Source organism: Macaca mulatta, chromosome 1 (genome assembly GCF_049350105.2).
Source record: "Macaca mulatta isolate MMU2019108-1 chromosome 1, T2T-MMU8v2.0, whole genome shotgun sequence".
In the NCBI taxonomy this organism is placed as follows: domain Eukaryota; kingdom Metazoa; phylum Chordata; class Mammalia; order Primates; family Cercopithecidae; genus Macaca; species Macaca mulatta.
The window spans coordinates 188,321,154-188,343,225 of NC_133406.1; the positions used below are offsets into that span (position 1 = coordinate 188,321,154).

General features: G+C 41.5%; 1 protein-coding gene across 3 annotated transcripts in view; it reads right to left on the reverse strand.

The window, feature by feature from the left end:
- The window catches only part of ZFYVE9 (zinc finger FYVE-type containing 9), a 135,017-nt gene that overhangs the window by 13,266 nt on the left and 99,679 nt on the right, over positions 1-22,072 (reverse strand). For all 3 annotated transcript variants that reach the window (XM_015139754.3, XM_015139751.3, XM_077957040.1), the window contains one exon: positions 2,879-3,029. In XM_015139754.3, the coding sequence (XP_014995240.2) occupies positions 2,879-3,029 (151 nt within the window). The remainder of the gene's footprint in view (positions 1-2,878; positions 3,030-22,072) is intronic.

Consider the following 22,072-nt stretch of genomic DNA (forward strand, 5'->3'; position numbering starts at 1 on the left):
TTTTTAGATCAAATATATTCTGGAGATGGAAATATGGCTGCCAAATATCTCGTCTGCCAAGTAGAGTTATTTTTTTTTAAAAAGCATCCATTTAAAAGATAAACTCTTATTACCACTATCTCTTCATAAAAGGAAAAAAAACAACAGTTACATTTAGCTTTATGGAAACTTCACTGTTGTTTCCTGATTTTTCCAGATCTTACTTAAACTGGACTGGACTAATCCAATTTCCTACCCACTGGCCCAATAATATTTCTTTTTTCTTTTTTTTTTTTGAGATGGAGTCTCGCTCTGTCACCAGGCTGGAGTGCAGTGGTGAGATCTTGGCTCACTGCAAGCTCCGCCTCCTGGGTTCATGCCATTCTCCTGCCTCAGCCTCCCGAATAGATGGGACTATAGGCGCCCACCACCATGCCCTGCTAATTTTTTGTATTTTTAGTAGAGACGGGGTTTCACCATGTTAGCCAGGAAAGTCTCGATTTCCTGACCTTGTGATCTGCCCGCCTCAGCCTCCCACAGTGCTGGGATTTCAGGCGTGAGCCACTGCACCTGGCTGGCCCAACAAATTTCTAAGAGGTGGTCATCAGCTTTTTTTAGAGACTCCTAGTGACAGGAGCCAACAATCACACAAGGCAACCCACTGTACCTCTGGATAACTCCCACGTTACACACTGCTCTCAAGTTGAGCCCAAATCTGGCTCCCTGTAACTTTCACCCATTGGTGCTGGCTCTGGCCTTTTGTAGCAATAGAGAAGTTCAGCCTTATTTCCACATAATAAAACACCGTAAGAATTGAGACGGCTATTTTTTCATCCCCTTCTAATCTCTACCTTTCCAGGTTACACATTCATACTTTATTCAAGAAGGCTTCCTTTGACCTAGGCTCCAGCTTTCTCACAGGTATTGAATCATCCTCTGGAGACCCTCTAGTTTTATGACTATATTTTCATTAATGATATACAAAACTTATTTGAATATTCTAGATACAATATGACTAATAAGGAGCATTGTATCCTTAACACCTACCTTATTTTGGATACTGCATTTGAATATACCTGTGCTAAATACCTTTTATAGATTTACTGAATAACTGATTTTAAAAATATATTGGCTGGCTGTGGTGGCTCATGCCTGTAATCCCAGCACTGAAGCTGAGACAGATGGATTCACTTGAAGCCAAGAGTTCGAGACCAACATGGTGAAACCCTGTCTCTACTAAAAATATAAAAATTAGCTGGGTGTGGTGATGCATGCCTGTAATCCCAGGATTACTCAGGAAGCCAAGGCAGAGAATCGCTTCAATCCAGGAGGCAGAGGTTGCAGTGAGCTGAGATCACACTACTGCACTCTAGCCTGGGTGACAGAGCGAGCGAGACTCTGTCTCTGTCTCTCTCTCTTGTTGTATATAGATACAGATATATCACATTTCATATCTATATACAGATATAGATACATATTGAAGACAGTGACCTACTGTATTCCTACTAGACAAGTGTTTCACAAAACATACGAAGGAACACTGGCTTTAGAGAAACTCTGAGGAAAAAAAGACTTGTGGTTCAAATAAACTTGGGAATAGTTAGATGCTATCTTCCTTTTGAAAAATTAGATTACACACCAGCTTGTTAATGGATCTATAAAGTCCTATAGTAAAGAAGCCTGTCTAAACTTGTTTAACACACAGGGTTTGTTCTTTTTTTTTTGAGACGGAGTTTCACTCTTGTTGCCCAGGCTGGAGTGCAATGGTACAATCTTGGCTCACTGCAACCTCTGTCTCCCGGATTCAAGCGATTCTCCTGCCTCAGCCTCCCAAGTAGCTGGGATTACAGGCATGCGCCATGACGCCTAGCCAACATTTTTGTATTTTTACAAATACAAAAGATGTGGTTTCCCCATGTTGTTTAGGCTGGTCTCGAACTCCAGACCTTAGGTGATCCACCCACCTCAGCCTCCCAAAGTGCTGAGATTACAGGTGTGAGCCACCATGCCCAGCTCTTTTTTTTAAGTGACAGGGTCTTGCTATGTTGCCCAGGCTTGTCTTGAACTCCTTAGCTCAAATGATGCTCTTGCCTCGACCTCCCAAAGTGCTGGGATTATAGGCATGAGCCACCACAGCTGGCCTAACACAGGGTTTCTTAGATGAAATGTATTAAACAAGACTTATATTTTCATGTGAACAGTTTTTAACACCATAGAGCCTAAGAAAACACTTTAGGTAATGTCTCTTGAGCAATGCTTCTCAAAGTCGAATGGGCACTTGAATCACACAGAGATCTCATTAAAATGCAAATTTTGATTAGCGAATCTGGGGTGTGGAGACCACATTCTGAATAGCACTGAACCTTCCTTCAGAATCCTGTCAATTAATTAGCATTCTGTGGGAATGGTCATCTAACAAGCTTCAAATTTACCTAAACATACTCTCATTATGGGGCCTAGTCTCACCTTCAAATGCCAGTGCTGGCCCTGTCAATATCCTAAGGGCAAATTTTCTTTCTTTTTTTTATAAATTATTATACTTTAAGTTCTAGGGTACATGTGCACAACATACAGGTTTGTTACATAAGTATACACATGCCATGTTGGTTTGCTGCACCCATCAACTTGTCATTTACATTAGGTCTTTCTCCTAATGCTATCCCTCCCTCCTAAAGGCATATTTTCAAAACAGTTCCCTCAATAACAGATATCCCATTTGCAACTCTGAGTCTGGCCACTTGGGGAGTCAACATAATCCTGAAGAATACGGTTGGAAAGGTTAATTAATTTGTTTGTGGTCACCTATCTAGAAAGTGAGTGTTAGGGGACTGAGGTATCTAACTGTCCAAATCCAGTATAATTTTCCATTATCATAATCTCAACCAGCTCAAATGCTCACCTTTTCTGGGCTGATTGTGAATACTGATAGCCTGGGTCTGATAGTTTCCGTCATCATTCTGCACACACACAAGATGAGAGTCTGCCTTTTCATTGAAGCAGGCACCTCCTGCCAGGACATGCTCATTGGACTTGTTCATGGCTTTCATCATCTGCAATCAAAGACAGAACCTTTTTCTTGCAAGAATGGGCATTTTTCTATCTGACATGGAGCAACTCCATCTTCTCAAAAACAAAACTAACAGAATATTACATATTAAAGTAACAAAAAGGGCCACCAAATAAGGAAACAAAGTAAAAAAAAAAAAAAATCAGTCACCATTGACAAATCAACGTATACAAAAATTCCCTGTACATTTTACAAGCGATTTGTACTATGACCTAATAAGCACAAAACACATTTTGCATTCATTTTTTGTCTTATTGCTGCACTGAACTCAAGTAGCTAAAATTAGTTTAGCTAATTGTAGTTTCTCCTATATACTAGATTCTCTGAGGGATTTAGATTTAGAGGGAAGATTCAACTTCCAAAGGAGTGAATCTTCTCTCTAAAAACATATGAAATTCATTGTTTCTTAATTTTACTAACTTATGTTCAAGATCTTTAATGAAATTAGTTACTAATATTTTGCTTTATTCTTCTCAAAAGATTTAACATAATTCTGACCTAATCCAAAAAAAAAAAAAAAATTCATGGGCCACTGTTTTGCATGTAATATGTAAGAACTCACCTTGATGTTAAACTCCAGCCCCTGGCTGAAACAGGTTAATGATAATTTGTTGTTATTTATTTATTTATTTGAGACGGAGTCTCGCTCTGTTGCCCAGGCTGGAGTGCAGTGGTGCGATCTTGGTTCACTACAACCTCTGCCTCCTGGGTTCACGCCATTCTACTGCCTCAGCCTCCCGAGTAGCTGGGACTACAAGTGCCCGCTACCATGCCCAGCTATTTCTTTTGTATTTGTGTAGAGACAGAATTTCACCATGTTAGCCAGGTCTCGATCTCCTGACCTCATGATCCGCCCGCCTCGGCCTCCCAAAGTGCTGGGATTGTAGGCATGAGCCACCGCACCCAGCCGACACCATTTTTTTTTTTAAAGAGATAGGGATCTCACTATGTTGTCCAGGCTGGATTTGAGCTCCTGGGCTCAGGTGATCCTCCCACCTCAGCCTCTTGAGTAGCTGGGGTTATACAGACACATGCCACCTAGCCCAGCTAGGTTAATGATAATTTGTTTTTATTTCCCATTTTTTCCTTCATGTCATCCCATTTGTCCAACTTTCTGATCTAATCCTTTAAAATTAAGCCTTTAAAAATCTAATTCGAAACTTATTTTTACTCCCCAGTTCCTCCTATAAGTTGTAGTGTTGTGGGCCAGGCCCGGTGGCTCATGCCTATAATCCCAGCATTTTAGGAGGCCGAGGTGGGTGAATCACTTGAGATCAGGAGTTCGAGACCAGCCTGGCCAACATGGTAAAACCCCGTCTCTATGAAAACTACAAAAAAAATTACCTGGGTGTGGTGGTGGGTGCCTGTAATTCCAGCTACTCGGAAGGCTGAGGCAGGAGAATCACTTGACCCCAAGAGGTGGATGTTGCAGTGAGCCAAGATTGCGCTACTACACTCCAGCCTGGGCAACACAGGGAAACTCTATCTCCAAGAAAAAAAGCTGTAGTGCTGTCAGAGTTGTTTGACTCCATCTTGAACAGGGGCTGGGTAAAATGAGGCTGAAACCTGCTGGGCTGCATCCAAGGAGGTTAGGCATTCTTAGTCAGGATGATAGGAGGTCAGCACAAGATACAGGTCACAAAGACCCCACTGATAAAAACAATGGTGTAAAGAAGCTGGCCAAAACCCGCCAAAACCAAGATGGTGATGAAAGTGACCACTGGAGGTCCTCACTGCTCATTATACACTAATTATAATGTATTAGCATGCTAAAAGACACTCCCACCCATGCATGACAGTTTACAAATGCCATGGCAATGTCAGGAAGTTACCCTATATGGTCTAAAAAGGGGAAGAACCCTAAGTTCCAGGAATTCCCCACCCCTTTCCCAGAAAACCCTTTGTTTAGCATATAATCAAGAAATATCGTAAGTATACTCAGCCAAGCAGCCCATGACACTGCTCTGCCTATGGAGCAGTCATTCTTTTATTCCTTTTTTGAGATGGAGTCTCGCTCTTGTCGCCCAGGCTGGAGTGCAATGGCATGATCTCGGCACACTGCAACCTCTGCCTCCCGGGTTCAAGCAATTCTCCTTCCTCAACCTCCTGAGTGGCTGGGATTACAGGTGCCTGCCACCATGCCCGGCTAATTTTTGTACTTTTAGTAGAGACGGGGTTTTGCCATGTTGGCCAGGCTGCTCTCGAACTCCTGACCTCAGGTGATCTGCCCACCTCGGCCTCCCAAAGTGCTGGGATTACAGGCATGACCCACCAAGCCTGGCCTTTTTTTTTTTTTTGAGATGAAATTTCGCTCGTTGCCCAGGCTGGAGCGCAATGGCATGATCTCAGCTCACTGCAACCTGCTTGCCTCCTAGGTTCAAGCGATTCTCCTGCTTCAGCCTCCCGAATAGCTGGAATTACAGGCACCTATAACCACACCCAGCTAATATTTTTTGTATTTTTAGCAGAGATGAGGTTTCAACATGTTGGCCAGGAGGGTCTCGAACTCCTGACCTCTGGTGATCCACGCGCCTCAGCCTCCCAAAGTGCTGAGATTACAAGCATGAGCCACCGCGCTCGGCCTATTCCTTTACTTTCTAATAAACTTGTTTTCACTTGGACTCAGCTGCGCGAGATGCAAGAATCCTCTCTTGGGGTTTAGATCTGGATCCCTTTCCAGTAACAGTACCACAGTGCCCCATTTCCCCCCACCACCATCTGCATCATCTCTATGTCTGTTCTGAATATTTCATACAAACAGAACTATATTACATGTGACAACTGTGTCTGGCTTCTTCACTTGGCATAAAATTTTGAAAGCTAACCCACATTGTAGCACTTATTAATACTTCATTCTGTTTTATGGTGGAAAAATATTCCATTGTATGTATATACCTCAATTTGCTTATCCATTCATCTGCTGATAGACATTGGAGCTGTTTCTAACTTTCATCTATTTGTAATGGTGCTATTATGAACATGTATATACATTTACTTGTTGGAGTACCTTGTTTTCAATTCTTTTGGGCATATACTTGGGGACAGAATTGCACGGTCATATAGTAATCTATGTTGAACTTTTTGAGAAGCTGCCAAACTGTTTATTTAATAGTGGCTGGAACATTTTACACTTCTAACCAGCCATGTACAAGGGTCCCAATTTTTCTACATCTTCACCAACACTCATTCTTTTTCTTTTTCTTTTTTTTTTAAATAATTCTAGTTGGTGTTTTTGATTTGCATTCCCATAATGACTAATGATGTTAAGCATCTTTTCATGTGATTCTTTTTTGAAATGTCTATTCAAGTCCTTTAACCATTTTTTTTTTTCTTCTTTTTTTTTTTTTGAGATGGAGTTTCACTCTTGTTGCCCAGGCTGGAGTACAGTGGCACTATCTCAGCTCACTGCAATCTCCACCTCCCGGGTTCAAGCGATTCTCCTGCCTCAGCCTCCTGAGTAGCTGAGATTACAGGCATGTACCACCACACACAGCTAATTTAGTATTTTTAGTAGAAATGAGGTTTCTCCATGTTGGTCAGGCTGGTCCCAAACTCCTGACCTCAAGTGATCCGCCCACCTCAGCCTCTCAAAGTGCTGGGATTACAGGTGTGAGCCATCGTGCCAGGCCTGCCCGTTTTTTAACTGGGCTGTCTGTTTTTTAGACACCACGTTGCTATGTTATGTTATGTTATGTTATGTTATCCAGGCTGGCGTTGATCTTCCCAACTTATCCTCCCAAGTAGCTGCAACTACAGGTACATACCCACTTTGCCTTGCTGTCTTTGCTGTTGACATGAAAGAATTCTTTTTCTTTTTTTTTTGAGACAGAGTCTCGCTCTGTCTCCCAGGCTGGAGTGCAGTGGCGTGGTCTTGGCTCACTGCAAGCTCTGCCTCCTGGGTTCATGCCATTCTCCTGCTTCAGCCTTCTGAGTAGCTGGGATGACAGGTGCCCACCACCACGCCCGGCTAACTTTTTGTATTTTTAGTAGAGACGGGGTTTCATCGTGTTAGCCAGGATGGTCTCGATCTCCTGACCTTGTGATCTGCCTGCCTCAGCCTCCCAAAGTGCTGGGATTACAGGCATGCACCACCACGCCTGGCTGATATGTAATTATTTACATATTCTCAATACTAGACCCTTATCAGAGATATGATCTGAAAATATTTTCTCCCGTTTTATAGGTTGTCTTTTCATTTTCTTGATAATATCCTTGAATGCACAAAAGTTTCTAATTTTTATTAAATCCAATTCATCTATTTTTTTCTTTTGTTGCTTGTGCTTTTGGGGTCATATCTAAGAATCCAATGCCAAATCTAAGGTTGTGAATAATTACTCCTATGTTTTCGTCTAACAGCTTTACGGTTTTAGCTCTTACATTTAGTTTGTTGGTTGATTGTTTTGAGTCAGTTTTTACATATAATGTGAGGTAAGGGTAAGTTTTAAAATTGAGAAGTATAAATCCACCAATTGTGTTCTTCTTTTTCAAGAACATCCACGAAGGGCTATTCAGGGCGCCTTACGATTACAGCTGATTTGAATATTGGCTTTTCCATTTCTGCAAAAAGGCCATTGAAATTTTGATAAGGCTTGCAATGAATCTGTAGATCACTTTTAGTTTTGACATCTTAACAATATTGTCTTCTAATCCATGGGACATCTTTCCATTTATATACGTCTTTAATTACTTTCAGCAATGTTTTGTAGTTCTCAGGGTACAAGTCTTTTACTTCCTTGGTTAAATTTACTCCTAGGTATTATATTGATACAACTCTAAGGCATCATCATCTCTTGGCTTTACTTTGTTACAATTCTTGCAAAGCACCAGAGGTATCCAAACTATAACTGAATACTCCTCTTACACTGACATTTATCAACCTCACTAATCCAAACCACTTCTACTCAGGTTTTCCAAAGGTTACTTTGAAATAATTCTTCTGCAAACAGGATGAGTCAGCTAGAAGATTTTTGCTTAGCAAAGCCAACTGACAGACACATTTAGGTTCTCATTTGCGATTTACATTTGTATCACATGAAAGAAACTGAGATGATCAAAATTTTAAAGAAATCATTTCTTCCGAATCATTAGGCTAAAGTGGTTTCTAATTTTGTCTACACGAAGCAGACTAAGAAACATTTTCAATCCAGACATTCTGAATAAATTAGCTGGCCTCAAAGGAAATCATTTCCTTGGATGTAAATTACAAGTCCAATGAAAGAAACTTCATATTTCTTTAGAGATAAATGAATATATTTTCTCTCTCTTAAAATCATGCTCAGTTACAACAAGAGCAGAGTTTCCAAGATATTCAAAGGACCTTACTGACCATAAAATAAACTTACAGTTGTCATATAATGATATAAATACTTGACTATCCATTTTGGTTGTGTTATTCTGCTGTCAATTCAAATTCTGAAATGTTTCTTGTATCTATACCTATCTTCACCATACTTCAAGGCCTAATTGCCTCTTCTCGGGACATAATGACCTTATAACTGGTTTTCCTACAGGGAATCTCTATCAGTTCTGATTCATCACATACGACGCTTCCATACTTATCAAAGCACAGCTCTATGTCACATCTTCTCCAGTTTGTCCTCCATTCAGAATCTCAAGGATCCTATGCTCTAACCCCACATCAGCTCTCCTGTCTTGCCTCCCTCCTATAGTATCCTTACATGCTGCTTACATGCAGGACTACTTCCTGATGGCCTACCATTTCCCATCCCTGGGGCTTTGCATTACTATTTTCTTTTTGGGTTTGTTTTTGAGACAGAGTCTTGCTCTGTTGGCCAGGCTGGAGTGCAGTGGTGTGGTTCTGGCTCACTGCTGCCTCTGCCTCCTGAGTTCACATGATTCTCCTTCCTCAGCCTCCCAAGTAGCTGGGACTACAGGTGCCCGCCACCACGCTGGGCTAATTCTTTGTATTTTTAGTAGAGACAGAGTTTGACCATGTTGGCTAGGCTGGTCTCAAACTCCTGACCTCAAGCGACCTACCCACCTCGGTCTTCCAAAGTGATGGGATCACACACGTGAGCCATCACACCTGGCCTAGCTTCCCTTTTCTTCTCCCATATCCAAGCACCTGAAAAAGTCGTCCCCTGAAAATGCCAATTCCAGCATGAAGACTTTTTTTTTTTGAGATGGAGTCTCCCTCTGTCGCCCAGGCTGGAGTGCAGTGGCACCATCTCGGCTCACTACAACCTCTGCCTCCCAGGTTCAAGCAATTCTTCTGCCTCAGTCTCCTAAGTAGCTGGGACTTCAGGCACATGCCACCATGCCCAGCTAATTTTTGTATTTTTAGTAGAGACAGGGTTTCACCATATTGGCCAAGCTGGTCTGAAACTCCTGACCTTGTGATCTACCCGACTCAGCCTCCCAAAGTGCTGTGATTATAGGCGTGAGCCACTGTGCCTGGCCAGCATGAAGACTTCCTTAACCCTCAATAAGACATTAACATGACCATTACCTTCTTTGAAATGCCATAGCACATTCTCTGTATTTTTTATATGCCATCATGCACATTCAACCTTGAATAATGCTTAATTGCAAGACCAACAGTATTTCTGTTTGTTTCTGAGACAGAGTCTCGCTCTGTCACCAGGCTGGAGTGCAGTGGTGCAATCACGACTCACTGCAAACTTCACCTCCTGGGTTCAAGCAATTCTCCTGCCTCAGCCTCCCGAGTAGCTGGGGCTACAGGTGCGCGCTACCATGCCCAGCTAATTTTTGTGTTTTTAGTAGAGATGGGGTTTCACCATGTTGGCCAGAATGGTCTCAATCTCCTGACCTGGTGATCCACCCGCCTCAGCCTCCCAAACTGCTAGGATTACAGGCATGAGCCACCGTGCCCGGCCTTGTTTGTTTTTGAAATGCAGTTTCACTCTCGCTGCCCAGGCTGGAGTGCAATGGTGCAGTCTTTGCTCACTGCAACCTCCACCTCCCAGGTTCAAGTGATTCGCCTGCCTCAGCCTCTCAAGTAGCTGGGATTATGGGCACAGGCATGTGCCACCACGCTCGGCCAATTTTTTTTTTTTGTATTTAGTAGAGACAGGGTTTCACCATGTTGGTCAAGCTGGTCTCGAACTCCTGACCTCAGGTGATCCACCCACCTTGGTCTCCCAAAGTGCTGGGATTACAGGCATGATCTACCGTGCCCAACCTTTGACCGTATTTGAATACTAGCTTTGCTAGTAACTATCTGTGTGTCTTTGGTAAACTTACTTAACCTCTCTGTGTCCCAGGACCCTCTTCTATAAAATGTGATAATAAAAGTAACTATTTCATAGAATTATGAGAGTTAAATTAATATTTACAAAGTGCTTAGGACAGCACCAAACATATAATAAGTAGTTTTAACAAACAATTTGTTAAATAAAATTTGTATGCTAATCTTTCCTACCCTGCCTACTGAACCTTAAAGCAACCTTAAAATCAGCAGCAAATAATTCAACCAGGTAGCTCCTATACCTCTTATAGATAATGAAATTAAGGACCTTTCCTAGAAGTTTACAAATTAATGAAAATGACATACCAGTAAAAGGCAGAGGAACAACAACTGCTATAACAACAGAATGTGCAAAGTAGGTAACATTTCCAGAGCACCAAGCATGAGCCAGGCACTGAGCAAGCTGAGCTAAATGCCACAGGAGTATTATCTCAAAAGAACCATTTTAGCACATCAAGTGAAACAGCATGATCTTTATCTCCCTGTGTTTCCCACCCTTGGAGTCCCTGAAAATCACAGGAGCCAATTAAAAGAACACAGTTCTATGAATGATTATGCTGCAGAAGTGTGTGAAGAGTTATAACATCTAATCCATCTTCGAGTTAACACATCACGTACTTCAGTTTCCTCTCTGAGATCTCATGTTTAAAAAATGACTGTTTATTTAGCCTTTCGATTTGAACTGGAAAGGATTTATAGAGGAGTTTAAGCAGGGTCTTGAGGAACAGCTACAATTTGTATATGTGTTAGGCTTAGCATAGGGCCTTTGTCATGGCAGGCACTCCATAAATACTTGCTAAATATACGAATTAGTAAAGAATAAGTAGGAATATATTTGGATGGTTTGTAATAGTCATAAAACTACACTGAAAGTTAATGTGGTTAGCACGATTTTTTTTTAAAAATCTTGATTCACTTGTAATTAGTGTCACATAGATTAGGTATCTAATAAAATAAGTTTGTTTTTGTTTTCATTTCTTGAGACAGAGTCTCACCTTCTCATCCAGGCTGGAGTGCAGTGGCATGATCACCACTCACTGCAGCCTTGACCTCTGGGACTCAGGTGGTCCTCCCAAGAAGCTGGGACTACAGGTATGTGCCACCACACCTGGCTAATTCTTTCATTATTTATTTATTTATTTATTTAATATTTTAGAGACAGAGTCTCACTCTGTCATCCAGGCTGGAGTGCAGTGGCGTAATCTCGACTCACTGCAAGCTCTGCCTCCCAGGTTCACGCCGTTCTTCTGCCTCAGCCTCCCAAGTAGCTGGGACTACAGGCGCCCACCACCACGCCCGGCTATTTTTTTGTATTTTTAGTAGAGACCGGGTTTCACCATGTTAGCCAGGATGGTCTTGATCTCCTGACCTCGTGATCCGCCCGCCTCAGCCTCCCAAAGTGTTGCGATTACAGGCGTGAGCCACCACGCCCAGCCTAATTCTTTTGTTTTTAATTTTGTATGGACAGGGTCTTTCTTACTATGTTGCCAAGGCTGGTTTCAAATCTTGGGGCTAAAGTGATCCTCCCTCCTCCGCCTCCCAAAGTGCTGGAATGACAGGCATGAGCCATTCCTTGTACCTGGCCAAATAAAGTAAGTTTTAGTGATTCAATTCTATAAACATTATGAGTGATTAACAAAGGCTTTAGATAGGAAGATCCAGTACAAAGATGTGGAAAATCTATGAAAGTGAACAACTACAAGGATACAGGGAAGCATGAAAGACACTCTGCCCTCAAGAGGCTCACCATTCAGAGGACAGGATTCATACCCATCACCCTGTGCATGTTACAGAAATAAAGAACATCAGGAAAATGGAGGAGAAAAACAGTGACACTGTCAAGGGTATGGAGAATTTTAGGGAGGTTTGCTAAAGGCTTTCAGGTACACAAAAGGAATATTCTGGACAGAAGAAACAGCATGAGTGAGGAACAGAACTAGAACTGAGAAAGAAACACTGAGCTGAAGAATCATGGAAAAGGTGGAAGAATATCCTTTCTTGGAGTAATTTTAAGAAAAATGTAAATATGTACCCTTCCAGTTAGCTGAAATTCACTAGTGTCCAGAGGCTAGACCCCATCTTCAAGTCCTATGAATGTACATATTGACAACTATGGGCCTACATTCATTCTGTTTTGGTTGTTTTTGTTTGTTTTTGGGTTTTTGTTTTGTTTTGTTTGAGACAGCGTCTCGCTCTGTTGCCCAGGCTGGAGTGCAGTGGCATAATCATAGCTTACTGCAGCCTCCAACTCTTGGGCTCAAGTGATCCTCCCACCTCAGCCTCCCAGGTACACAGACTATAGGTATGTACCACTACACCCAGCTATCTTTATTTCTTTTTTTTTTTCTTTTTGATACAGAGTTTTGCTCTTGTTGCCCAGGCTGGAGTGCAATGGCGCAATCTCAGCTCACTGCAACCTCCGCCTCCCAGGTACAAGTGATTCTCCTGTCTCAGCCTCCCAAGTAGCTCGGATTACAGGCATGCACTACCATGCCAGCTATTTTTTTTTTTTTTTTTTTGTATTTAGTAGAGACGGGGTTTCACCATGTTAGTCAGGCTGGTCATGAACTCCTGACCTCAGGTGATCCATCCACCTTGGCCTTCCAAAGTGCTGGGATTACAAGTGTGCACCACCGCGACTGGCCTATTTATTTATTTTGGAGACCAAGTCTCACTCTGTCGCCCAGGCTGGAGTGCAGGGGGACACGATCTCAGTTCACTGCAACCTCTGCCTCCTGGGTTCAAGTTTTTCTTGTGCCTCAGCCTCCCGAGTAGCTGGGACTACAGCATGTACCACCATGCCTGGCTTACTTATTTTCAGTAGAGACAGGGTTTCGTCATGTTGTCCAGGCTGGTTTCAAACTCTTGGCCTCAAGTGATTCACCCACCTCTCACCTCAGCCTCTCAAAGTGCTGGGATTACAGGTGTAAGCCACCACTCCCAGTCTATTTTTTTTTTTTTTTTTTGGAGACAGGGTCTTACTGTGTTGCCCAGGCTGGAAGTGGCGTGATCTTGGCTCACTGCCACCTCTGCCTCCTGGGTTAAAGCGATTCTCCTGCCTCAGCCTCCCAAGTAACTGGGATTACAGGCATGTGCCTCCACACGCACCTAATTTTTGTATTTTTTGGTAGAGACGGGGTTTCACCATGTTGGCCAGGCTGCTCTCAAACACAGGACCTGAAGTGACCCTCTCTCCTTGGCCTCCCAATGTGCTGGGATTACAGGCATAAGGCACCACGCCCAGACCTCTGGCCTATTTTTTACTTTGTAGAGCCGAGGTCTCACACTACACTGCCCAGGCTGCCTTCACTCATTCATTTAGAAAATACTTATTCATTTAGCCAATGGGCACTGAGTATCTAATATGTGCCAGACACTGTTTTAGTGTTTGCTTTATTCAGTAATAGACAAGCAGACAAATTCCTGCCCTCACAGAGCTTATATTCTTGTGTAGGAGCAGGAGACAAAAACAATAAACAAATAAGTAAAATACATAAAACCATTATACATAAGTGCTACAGAGAAAAATAAAACATGGAAGGAGGACTGGGAGTATTGGTGGGTACAATTTTAAATAGGAGAGTCAGAGGATGTCTTACTGAAAAAAGTGAGGGAAAAGCCAAAGGCTGTTATCCCACTGTACCAGGATATGTGCAAGGCCCTGGAGGGCAGTACAGTAGAATGCCCTGGAATTTCAAGGAACACAGAAGACAGTGTGGCCAGAGCTGAGTGACAGAAAAGGAAGAGGTATAAAAAATGAGGTCACAGAGATAATGAGTCAAGAAATACAAATGGTGTAGAGGACTTGTGTCATTCTGATTGGGATGAAAAATCTGTGGAAGGTTTTAAGCAGAGGAATGATATGATATGAATTAGTTTTGAAAGGACCAGGCTGGGCGCAGTGGCTCACTCCTGTAATCCCAGCACTTTGGGAGGCCGAGGAGGGCAGATCACAAGGTCAGGAGCTCAAGACCAGCCTGGCCAATATAGTGAAACCCCGTCTCTACTAAAAATATAAAAATTAGCCGGGCATGGTGGCACGTGCCTGTAGCCCCAGCTACTTGGGAGGCTGAGGCAGAAGAATCGCTTGAACCCGGGAGGTGGAGGCTGCAGTGAGCTGAGATCGCGCCATCGCACTCCAGCCTGGGCGAAACAGCGAGACTCTGTCTCAAAAAAAGACAAGACAAGACCATTTAAGTTGCTACATTGAGAACAGACTGAGGCAAGGGTACTAAGAGAAAGACCAGTTAGGAGGACACTGCAGAAATCTAGGTCAGAGACCAGACTGGTCCCAGGATTGAGAGGCAGCTGGATTATAGATATATTTAGAAGGTAGAGGCAGCAGAATTTCCTGATAGATTTGTCTATCAGGGAATGAGGGAAAGAAGATTCAAAGATGACTCTAAAGTTTTGGGCCTGGGTAACTGGAAAGATGACAGCACTGTCATTAATTTAGATAGAGAAGCCTGTGAGACAACCATGTCAAAGTTGAACTTGCTAAGCTTGAAATGTGTATGCAAGTGGAGATGTCGAGTGGGCAGTAAGACAGTCAAGTCTACAAAACAGGAGAGAGATTCGGGCTAAAAACAAACATTTGGAAGATGTCAGTTTAGAAACACTATTTAAGCCCATAGAACTGGATAAGTTAATCAAGGAAATGGATAGAGGCAAGTAAGACTTACAAGAACTAATATCTTGGGTTCTCCACAATGGGGTCAGAAAGGAGGGTGTACAGAGATGGAAATTAAATTATGATAAATGAGGGATGCCCTAGGACTCCAGAACTTCTTGTGGTGCTTGACATAAACACAAGATTGGAGCTGATGGTCTCAAGGACAAAGATGGCAGTGAGGCTGTGAGTTCTGGGAGACAGGGAAAGTCAGGAGTTTGACTAGAAGTCCAGTGTAGTAGAACCACTCCCGTCAACGGACATGTACATAAGGGAGAAGACAGTACTATCCTGGGTATGCGGGGTTCAGCAGTGGCCTCCTCTTGTAGTCAGTGGAGGTACAGCATCATGGGCTTCTTCTTGAGGATTCTTTTATTTGAACATATCTATTGTTAAGTACTTGTATGTATAAACTAGGAAAAGCTATACCAATAATCAATGGGACATCATCTCTCTCCTCTGCACTATTCTCCAGAGGACCTTTGACCAACTCCTTTCATTCCTTTGAGAAGAGGACTATCAGCTCCTAATTCCCTAAAAGAAATGTATTCCTTGAAGGACAGAGAATCAAACATTCCTCAAACAGACTTTAGCACCATCTGTTCTCACCAGTGCTACAAAGAACCTATGAAATTATGCTTTTGTAATTTCACACTTCTCTGAAAAATATGTGTAGTTTCAAATTAAAATAAACCAAAACTCCTATTTTAGAAGCTCAGAGTGGGAAAGAATCTCAAGAGGCCATTCAGCCTATTTTTCAGCCTGTCTTATACAAGATGGAGAATTGTACAAATACATGATTTCACAGATTCTTGTATCACAACCAACATAAACTTCTCTATTCCTTTTTTGGTGTTGAGTAAAGAGTTAACAAAACCTTGTTCCTTTTTGTGTGAGACTTCAACAGGTTAACTCTTTGGCTATGTCACTGCAGTGACCTGATCAAAGTTTGAATGTCTACTACATTACTAGAAACAAAAATGATGTATTTCCTTTTAAAGTTATATTTAAAATAACTGAAGAATTACACATATTTACAGTGTATAATTTGATGAATTCTGACATGTGCATATACCCATAAAAAGGCACTTGCAATCATCCCCCCCCCAAAATTTCCTTGAGCCCCTTTGTAATAAATTGTTCCCTCACCCTCCTTCAAGCCAAAGGTCACTAAGATTTTTCTCTTACGTTTTCTTTCAGAAGTTTTAGTTTAACTCTGTATAAATCTATAAACCATTTCCCATTAATTTTTGTACATGGTATGAGGTAATGGTTGAGGTTCATCTTCTTTTTTTTTTTTTTTTTTTTTTTTGAGACAGAGTATTGCTCTGTCGCCCAGGCTGGAGTGCAGTGGCCTGATCTCAGCTCACTGCAAGCTCCGCCTCCCGGGTTTACGCCATTCTCCTGCCTCAGCCTCCCGAGTAGCTGGAACTACAGGCGCCCGCCACCTCGCCCGGCTAGTTTTTTGTATTTTTTAGTAGAGACCGGGTTTCACCGTGTTAGCCAGGATGGTCTCGATCTCCTGACCTTGTGATCCGCCCGTCTCAGCCTCCCAAAGTGCTGGGATTACAGGCTTGAGCCACCGCGCCCGGCCTCATCTTCTTTTTCAAACAACTGGTTATACAATTACCAAGACGATTTTTGTTCAAAAGATTATCCTTTTCCTAATGAACCGCCTTGGCATCTTTATGGAAAAGCAATTGAGCATCTGTGAGCATCTATGTTTTGACTCTCTATTCTGTTCCATTGGTCTATTCATATATATTTACACCCAAACAATACTGCTTTGATCACTCTACTTTTAAAATACATCTTAATAGGCAGGCACGGTGGTTAATGCCTGTAATCCCAGCACACTGGGAGGCCGAGGCGAGTGGATTACCTGAGGTCAGGAGTTCAAGACCAGCCTGACCAACGTGGAGAAACCCCATCTCTGCTAAAAATACAAAATGAGTTGGGCGTGGTGACACGTGCCTGTAATTCCAGGTACTCGGGAGGCTGAGGCAGGAGAATTGAACCAGGAGGCGGAGGTTGTAGTGAGCCGAGATCACACCATTGCACTCCAGCCTGGGCAACAAGAGTGAAACTCTGTCTTTAAAAAAAAAAAAAAAAAAAAGAAAAGAAGAAAAGTCTTAACATCATCTAAGAAGTCCTGGAATTATGTTTTCTCTTTTTTTTTTGAGGCAAAGTCTCCCTCTCTGTCACCAGGCTGGAATGCAGTGGCACAATTTCAGTTCACTGCAACCTTCACCTCCCTGGTTCAAGAGATTCTCCTGCCTCAGCCTCCCAAGTAGCTGGGATTACAGGCACGCACCACCACGCCCAGCTAATTTTTGTATTTTCAGTAGAAATGGGATTTCACCATGTTGGCCAGGATGGTCTTGATCTGACCTCGTGATCCGCCCACCTCGGCCTCCCAAAGTGCTGGGATTATAGGCCTGAGCCACCGCGCCCGGCTATTATGTTCTTTTTCAAAGTTGTTTTGGCTGTTCTAGGTTCTTTGCATCCCCATATAAATTTCAGGATCAGCACCTCAATTGTTATGTATTTTTATTTATTTATTTATTTTTGAGATGGAATTTTGCTCTTGTCGCCCAGGCTGGAGTGCAATGGTGCGATCTTGGCTCACTGCAACCTCCACCTCCCAGGTTCAAGTGATTCTCCTGCCTCAGCCTCCTAAGTAACTGGGATTACAGGTATGCGCCACCACACCCAGCTAATTTTGTATTTTTAGTAGAGATGGGGTTTCACCTTGTTGGTCAGGCTGGTCTCAAACTCCTGACCTCAGGTGATCCGCCCACGTCAGCCTTCCAAAGTGTTAGGATTACAGGTGTGAGCCACTGTGCCTGGACAATTTTTATTTTTAAAAAAGCCTACTAGTATTTTGATTGGGATTGTGTTGAAGCTACAGATCAATCTGGGGAGAACTGACATCTTAACAGTACTGAGTCTACCAATCCATAAATATTATATATCTCTATTTATTTAGGTCTTTAAATTCTCATAACAATATTTTGTAGTTTTCAGTGTATTACAGATCACCTAAGAAATTTATCCCAAATTATGTCACATTTTTGAAGTTGTGGTTTTTTCTTTTTTTTTTTTGAGACAGGGTCACACTCTGTCACCCAGAGTGAAGTACAGTGACACAATTTCAGCTCACTGCAACCTCTGCCTCCTAGGCTCAAGTGATCCTCCCACCTCAGCTCTTGAGCCGCTGGGATTACAGGCATGTGCCATGACACCTGGCTAATTTTTGTATTTTTTGTAGAGACGGGTTCTTGCCGTGATGCCCAGGCTGGTCTAGAACTCCTGGGCTCAAGCAATCAGCCCACCTTTTCCCCACAGTGTTGGAATTACAGGTGTGAGCCACCACACCTGGCCTACTGTACTGTTATTAAATTTCTGTATTCAATTGTTCATTGCTAGTATACCAAAATGCTACTGATTTTTACACAATAATCTTGCAACTTTGCTAACTTCACTTAGTAGATCTAGTGGCCATTTTGTAGACTCCATAGGATTTTCTACATAGCCATGTTATCCATGAATACTGACAGTCTTTTTTTAATATATAATTTTATGACTCTTATTTTTCCCCCTTATTACATTGGCTAGAAGCTCCATTACAATGCTGAATAAAAATAGGGGTGAACATCCCCTTCTTGTTTCCAATCTTAAAAGGGAAACACTCAGTCTGTTACGATTAGATAGGTTAATTATAGGTTTTTCAAAGATAATCATTAACTTGTGAACGTTCTCTTCTCAGATTGCCAAGATGCACACACACACACACACAAAAACACAATCATGCTCTCTCAAACCTTGAATGGAAGTAGGATTTTGTCAACTGCTTTTGCTGTATTATATGGTTTTCCTTTTTCATCCTGCTAAAGGATCCTGTATCCTAAATTATGGATTGAGTTTTGAATGTTAAACCAACTTAGCATTCCTGAAATAAACCACATTTATTCATAATATACATTATTTTATATATTGTTAGAGTGGATTTACTAAAAATTTGTTAACTATGCAAATATCTTCATGAGAGGTATGATGTATAGTTTTCATTTCTTGCAATGTCTTTTTTGGTTTTGTTATTAGTATAAGGCTGACCTCACAGAGTAAGATTCCTTCTCTTCTGTTTTCCTGGTGTGTTTGCACAGAAATGGTGTTATTTCTTCCTTCATTGTTTGTTAAGTTACCTGTGAAACCATCTGAACTAGGACTTTTCTTTGTGGGAAGGTTTTAAACAATAAATTCAATTCTTTTAATAAATACAGGCCTATTTAGGTTATCTATTTATTCTTGAAAGCTGTGAAAACTTACTGTTCAAATAATTTGCCTACTTTATCTAAGTCAAACACGCACACTGGCCAAAACATGTTCATACTGTCTATCGGACCTGTAGTAATAGCTTCCCTCTTTCATATCCTAAAAAGGGAATTTGTTGTTTTCCCTAACTAATCAGTCTAACTAGAGGGTTATCAATTTTATTGCTCTTCTCAAAGAACTAGCTTTAAGTTTCATTAATTTTCTTTATTGTTTTTGTCTTCCATTTTATGGATTGCTTATCTTTATTATTTCTTCTATTTTGTATTTCATTTACTCTTTGTTGTCTAATTACTGAAGGCAGACAAGTAGGTCATTGATTTGAGATGTCTTTTTTCTTTTTTTTTTCTGAGACAGAGTCTCGCTCTGTCACCCAGGCTGGAGTGCAATGGCGTGATCTTGAGTTACTGCAACCTCTACCTCCTGGGATTACAGACATGCACCATCACACCCGGGTAATTTTTTTGTATTTTTAGTAGAGATGGGGTTTCACCATGTTGGCCAGGCTGGTCCCGAACTCCTGACCTCAAGTGATCCGCCCACCTCAGCCTCCCAAAGTGCTGAGATTATAGGCATGAGCCACCGTGCCTGGCCTTTTTTCTAATATAAGGGTTTAATGCTATAAATGTATCTCTAATCATTGTTTTAGCTGTATCCCCCAATTTTTATATCTCATGCTTTCATTTTCAAGCAGTTCAAAATACTTCGTAATTTTCCTTTTGGTTTATTCTTTGACCCATGGATTATTGGGAAATGTACACTTTATTTCCAAATATTTGGGAATTTTCTAGAGATCTTTCTAGTATTGGTTTCTTATTTACAGCTGTGTGGTCACAGACCACACTCTGTATGATTTGAATCATCTTAAATTTATTAAGACCTCTTTTACGCCAAAGAAAATGGTCTATTTCATAAATGTTCTGTGTGCACTGGAAAAGAATGTGCATTCTGATGCTGTTGTGTGGAGTATTCTATAAAAATCAGTTAAGTAAAATTGGCTGTGTTGTTCAAGTTTTCCATAGTCCTGCTGATTTTCTATTTACTACTTCCTTCAATTAGTGAGAGAGGGTTATTGAAATCTCCAAATATTATTGTAGATTTCTCCATTTAACCTTGTAGTTTTACCAGTTCTTGCACTGTGCATTTTAAAGCTCTGTTATTAGATACATGTTTTGAAATTGTTGTATCATTTTGATAAATTGATCCCTTTATAAATATGGTATGTATTTTTTTATCCCTGGTAATAATATATGTCTGAAATACCTGGATATTAATGTAGCCATTTAGCTTTCTTTTAATTAATATTACTATGGTATATTTTCTACCCATTTACTGGTTTTTGTTTTGTTTTTTTGAGATGGAGTCTCACTCTGTTGCCCAGGCTGGAGTGCAGTGGCGCAATCTTGGCTCAGTGCAACCTCCACCTCCCAGGTTCAAGCAATTTTCCTGCCTCAGCCTCCCGAGTAGCTGGGATTACAGGTACCCACCACCAAAGCCCAGCTAATTATTGTATTTTCATAGAGACGGAGTTTCACCATGTTGGCTAGGCTGGTCTAACACGCCTGACCTCAGGTGATCCACCCACCTTGGCCTTCCAAAGTGTTGAGATTACAGGTGTGAGCCACTGCACCCGGCCGTGGTTTTCTTTTTTGAGATGGAGTTTCACTCTTGTTGCCCAGGCTGAAGTGCAATGGCAGGATCTTGGCTCAATGCAACCTCTGCCTCCTGGGTTCAGATAATTCTCCTGCCTCAGCCTCCCAAGTAGCTGGGACTACAAGCACAGACCACCATGCCTGGCTAATTTTGTATTTTTAATGGAGACGGGTTTTCGCCATGTTGGCCAGGTTGGTCTCGAACTCCTGACCTTAGGTGATCTGCCCGCCTCGACCTCCCAGTGTTGGGATTACAGGCATGAGCCATCGCGCCCAGCCCCGTCCATATTTTTCTTGTACGTATGTTTCTTACACAATATATAGATGAATCTTCCTTATTCAGTCTGACAATTTCTGCCTTTTACTTGAAGGTATTTAGATCATTTATATTTGAGTGTTTTTTTATATGACTGGATTTAAATTTACTATCTTGCTATTTATTATTTGTCCCATCTCTTCTTTGTTATCTTTTTCAGCCTTCTTTTATTATTACATTTTATTATTTTTTTTGATTAGCAATACCTATCCATTAGATTTTTTTAGTGGTTGCTTTTGGGTTTATATTACGTATCTTTAACTTACCAATAAACTTTTAAGTAAAATTATACCATATCACATGTCATATACTTCCATATCCTCTTCCCTGGCCTTTTTGCTACTGTTCTACATTTTGTCTCTACATATGGTATAAATTCCGCAATACATTATTATTTAATATATGTTAGTTTATTTTAGAGACAGGGTCTCATTCCATTGCCCAAGCTGGAGTGCAATGGTGTGATCATAGTTCACTGCAACCTCCAATTACTGGGCTCAAGCAATCCTCCTGCCTCAGCCTAGAGAGTAGTTAGGAATACTGGTATGTGCCACCATACGCAGCTAATTTTTGTATTTTTTTGTCAAGATGGTGTCTCACTTTGTTGCCTAGCTGTCCTTGAACTCCTGGCTTCAAGCAATCATCCCACCTTAGCCTCTCAAAGTACAGGGATTACAGGCATGAGCCACTGCACCCAGCCAAACATTTAATTTGAAACAGTTAATTGTCCTTTAAAGAGATGTTATGTTTACCTGTAAATTTATCATTTCTGTTACTTTTCATTCCTTTGTGTAGATCCAGATTTCCAATATTTGGTATGGATGGACTT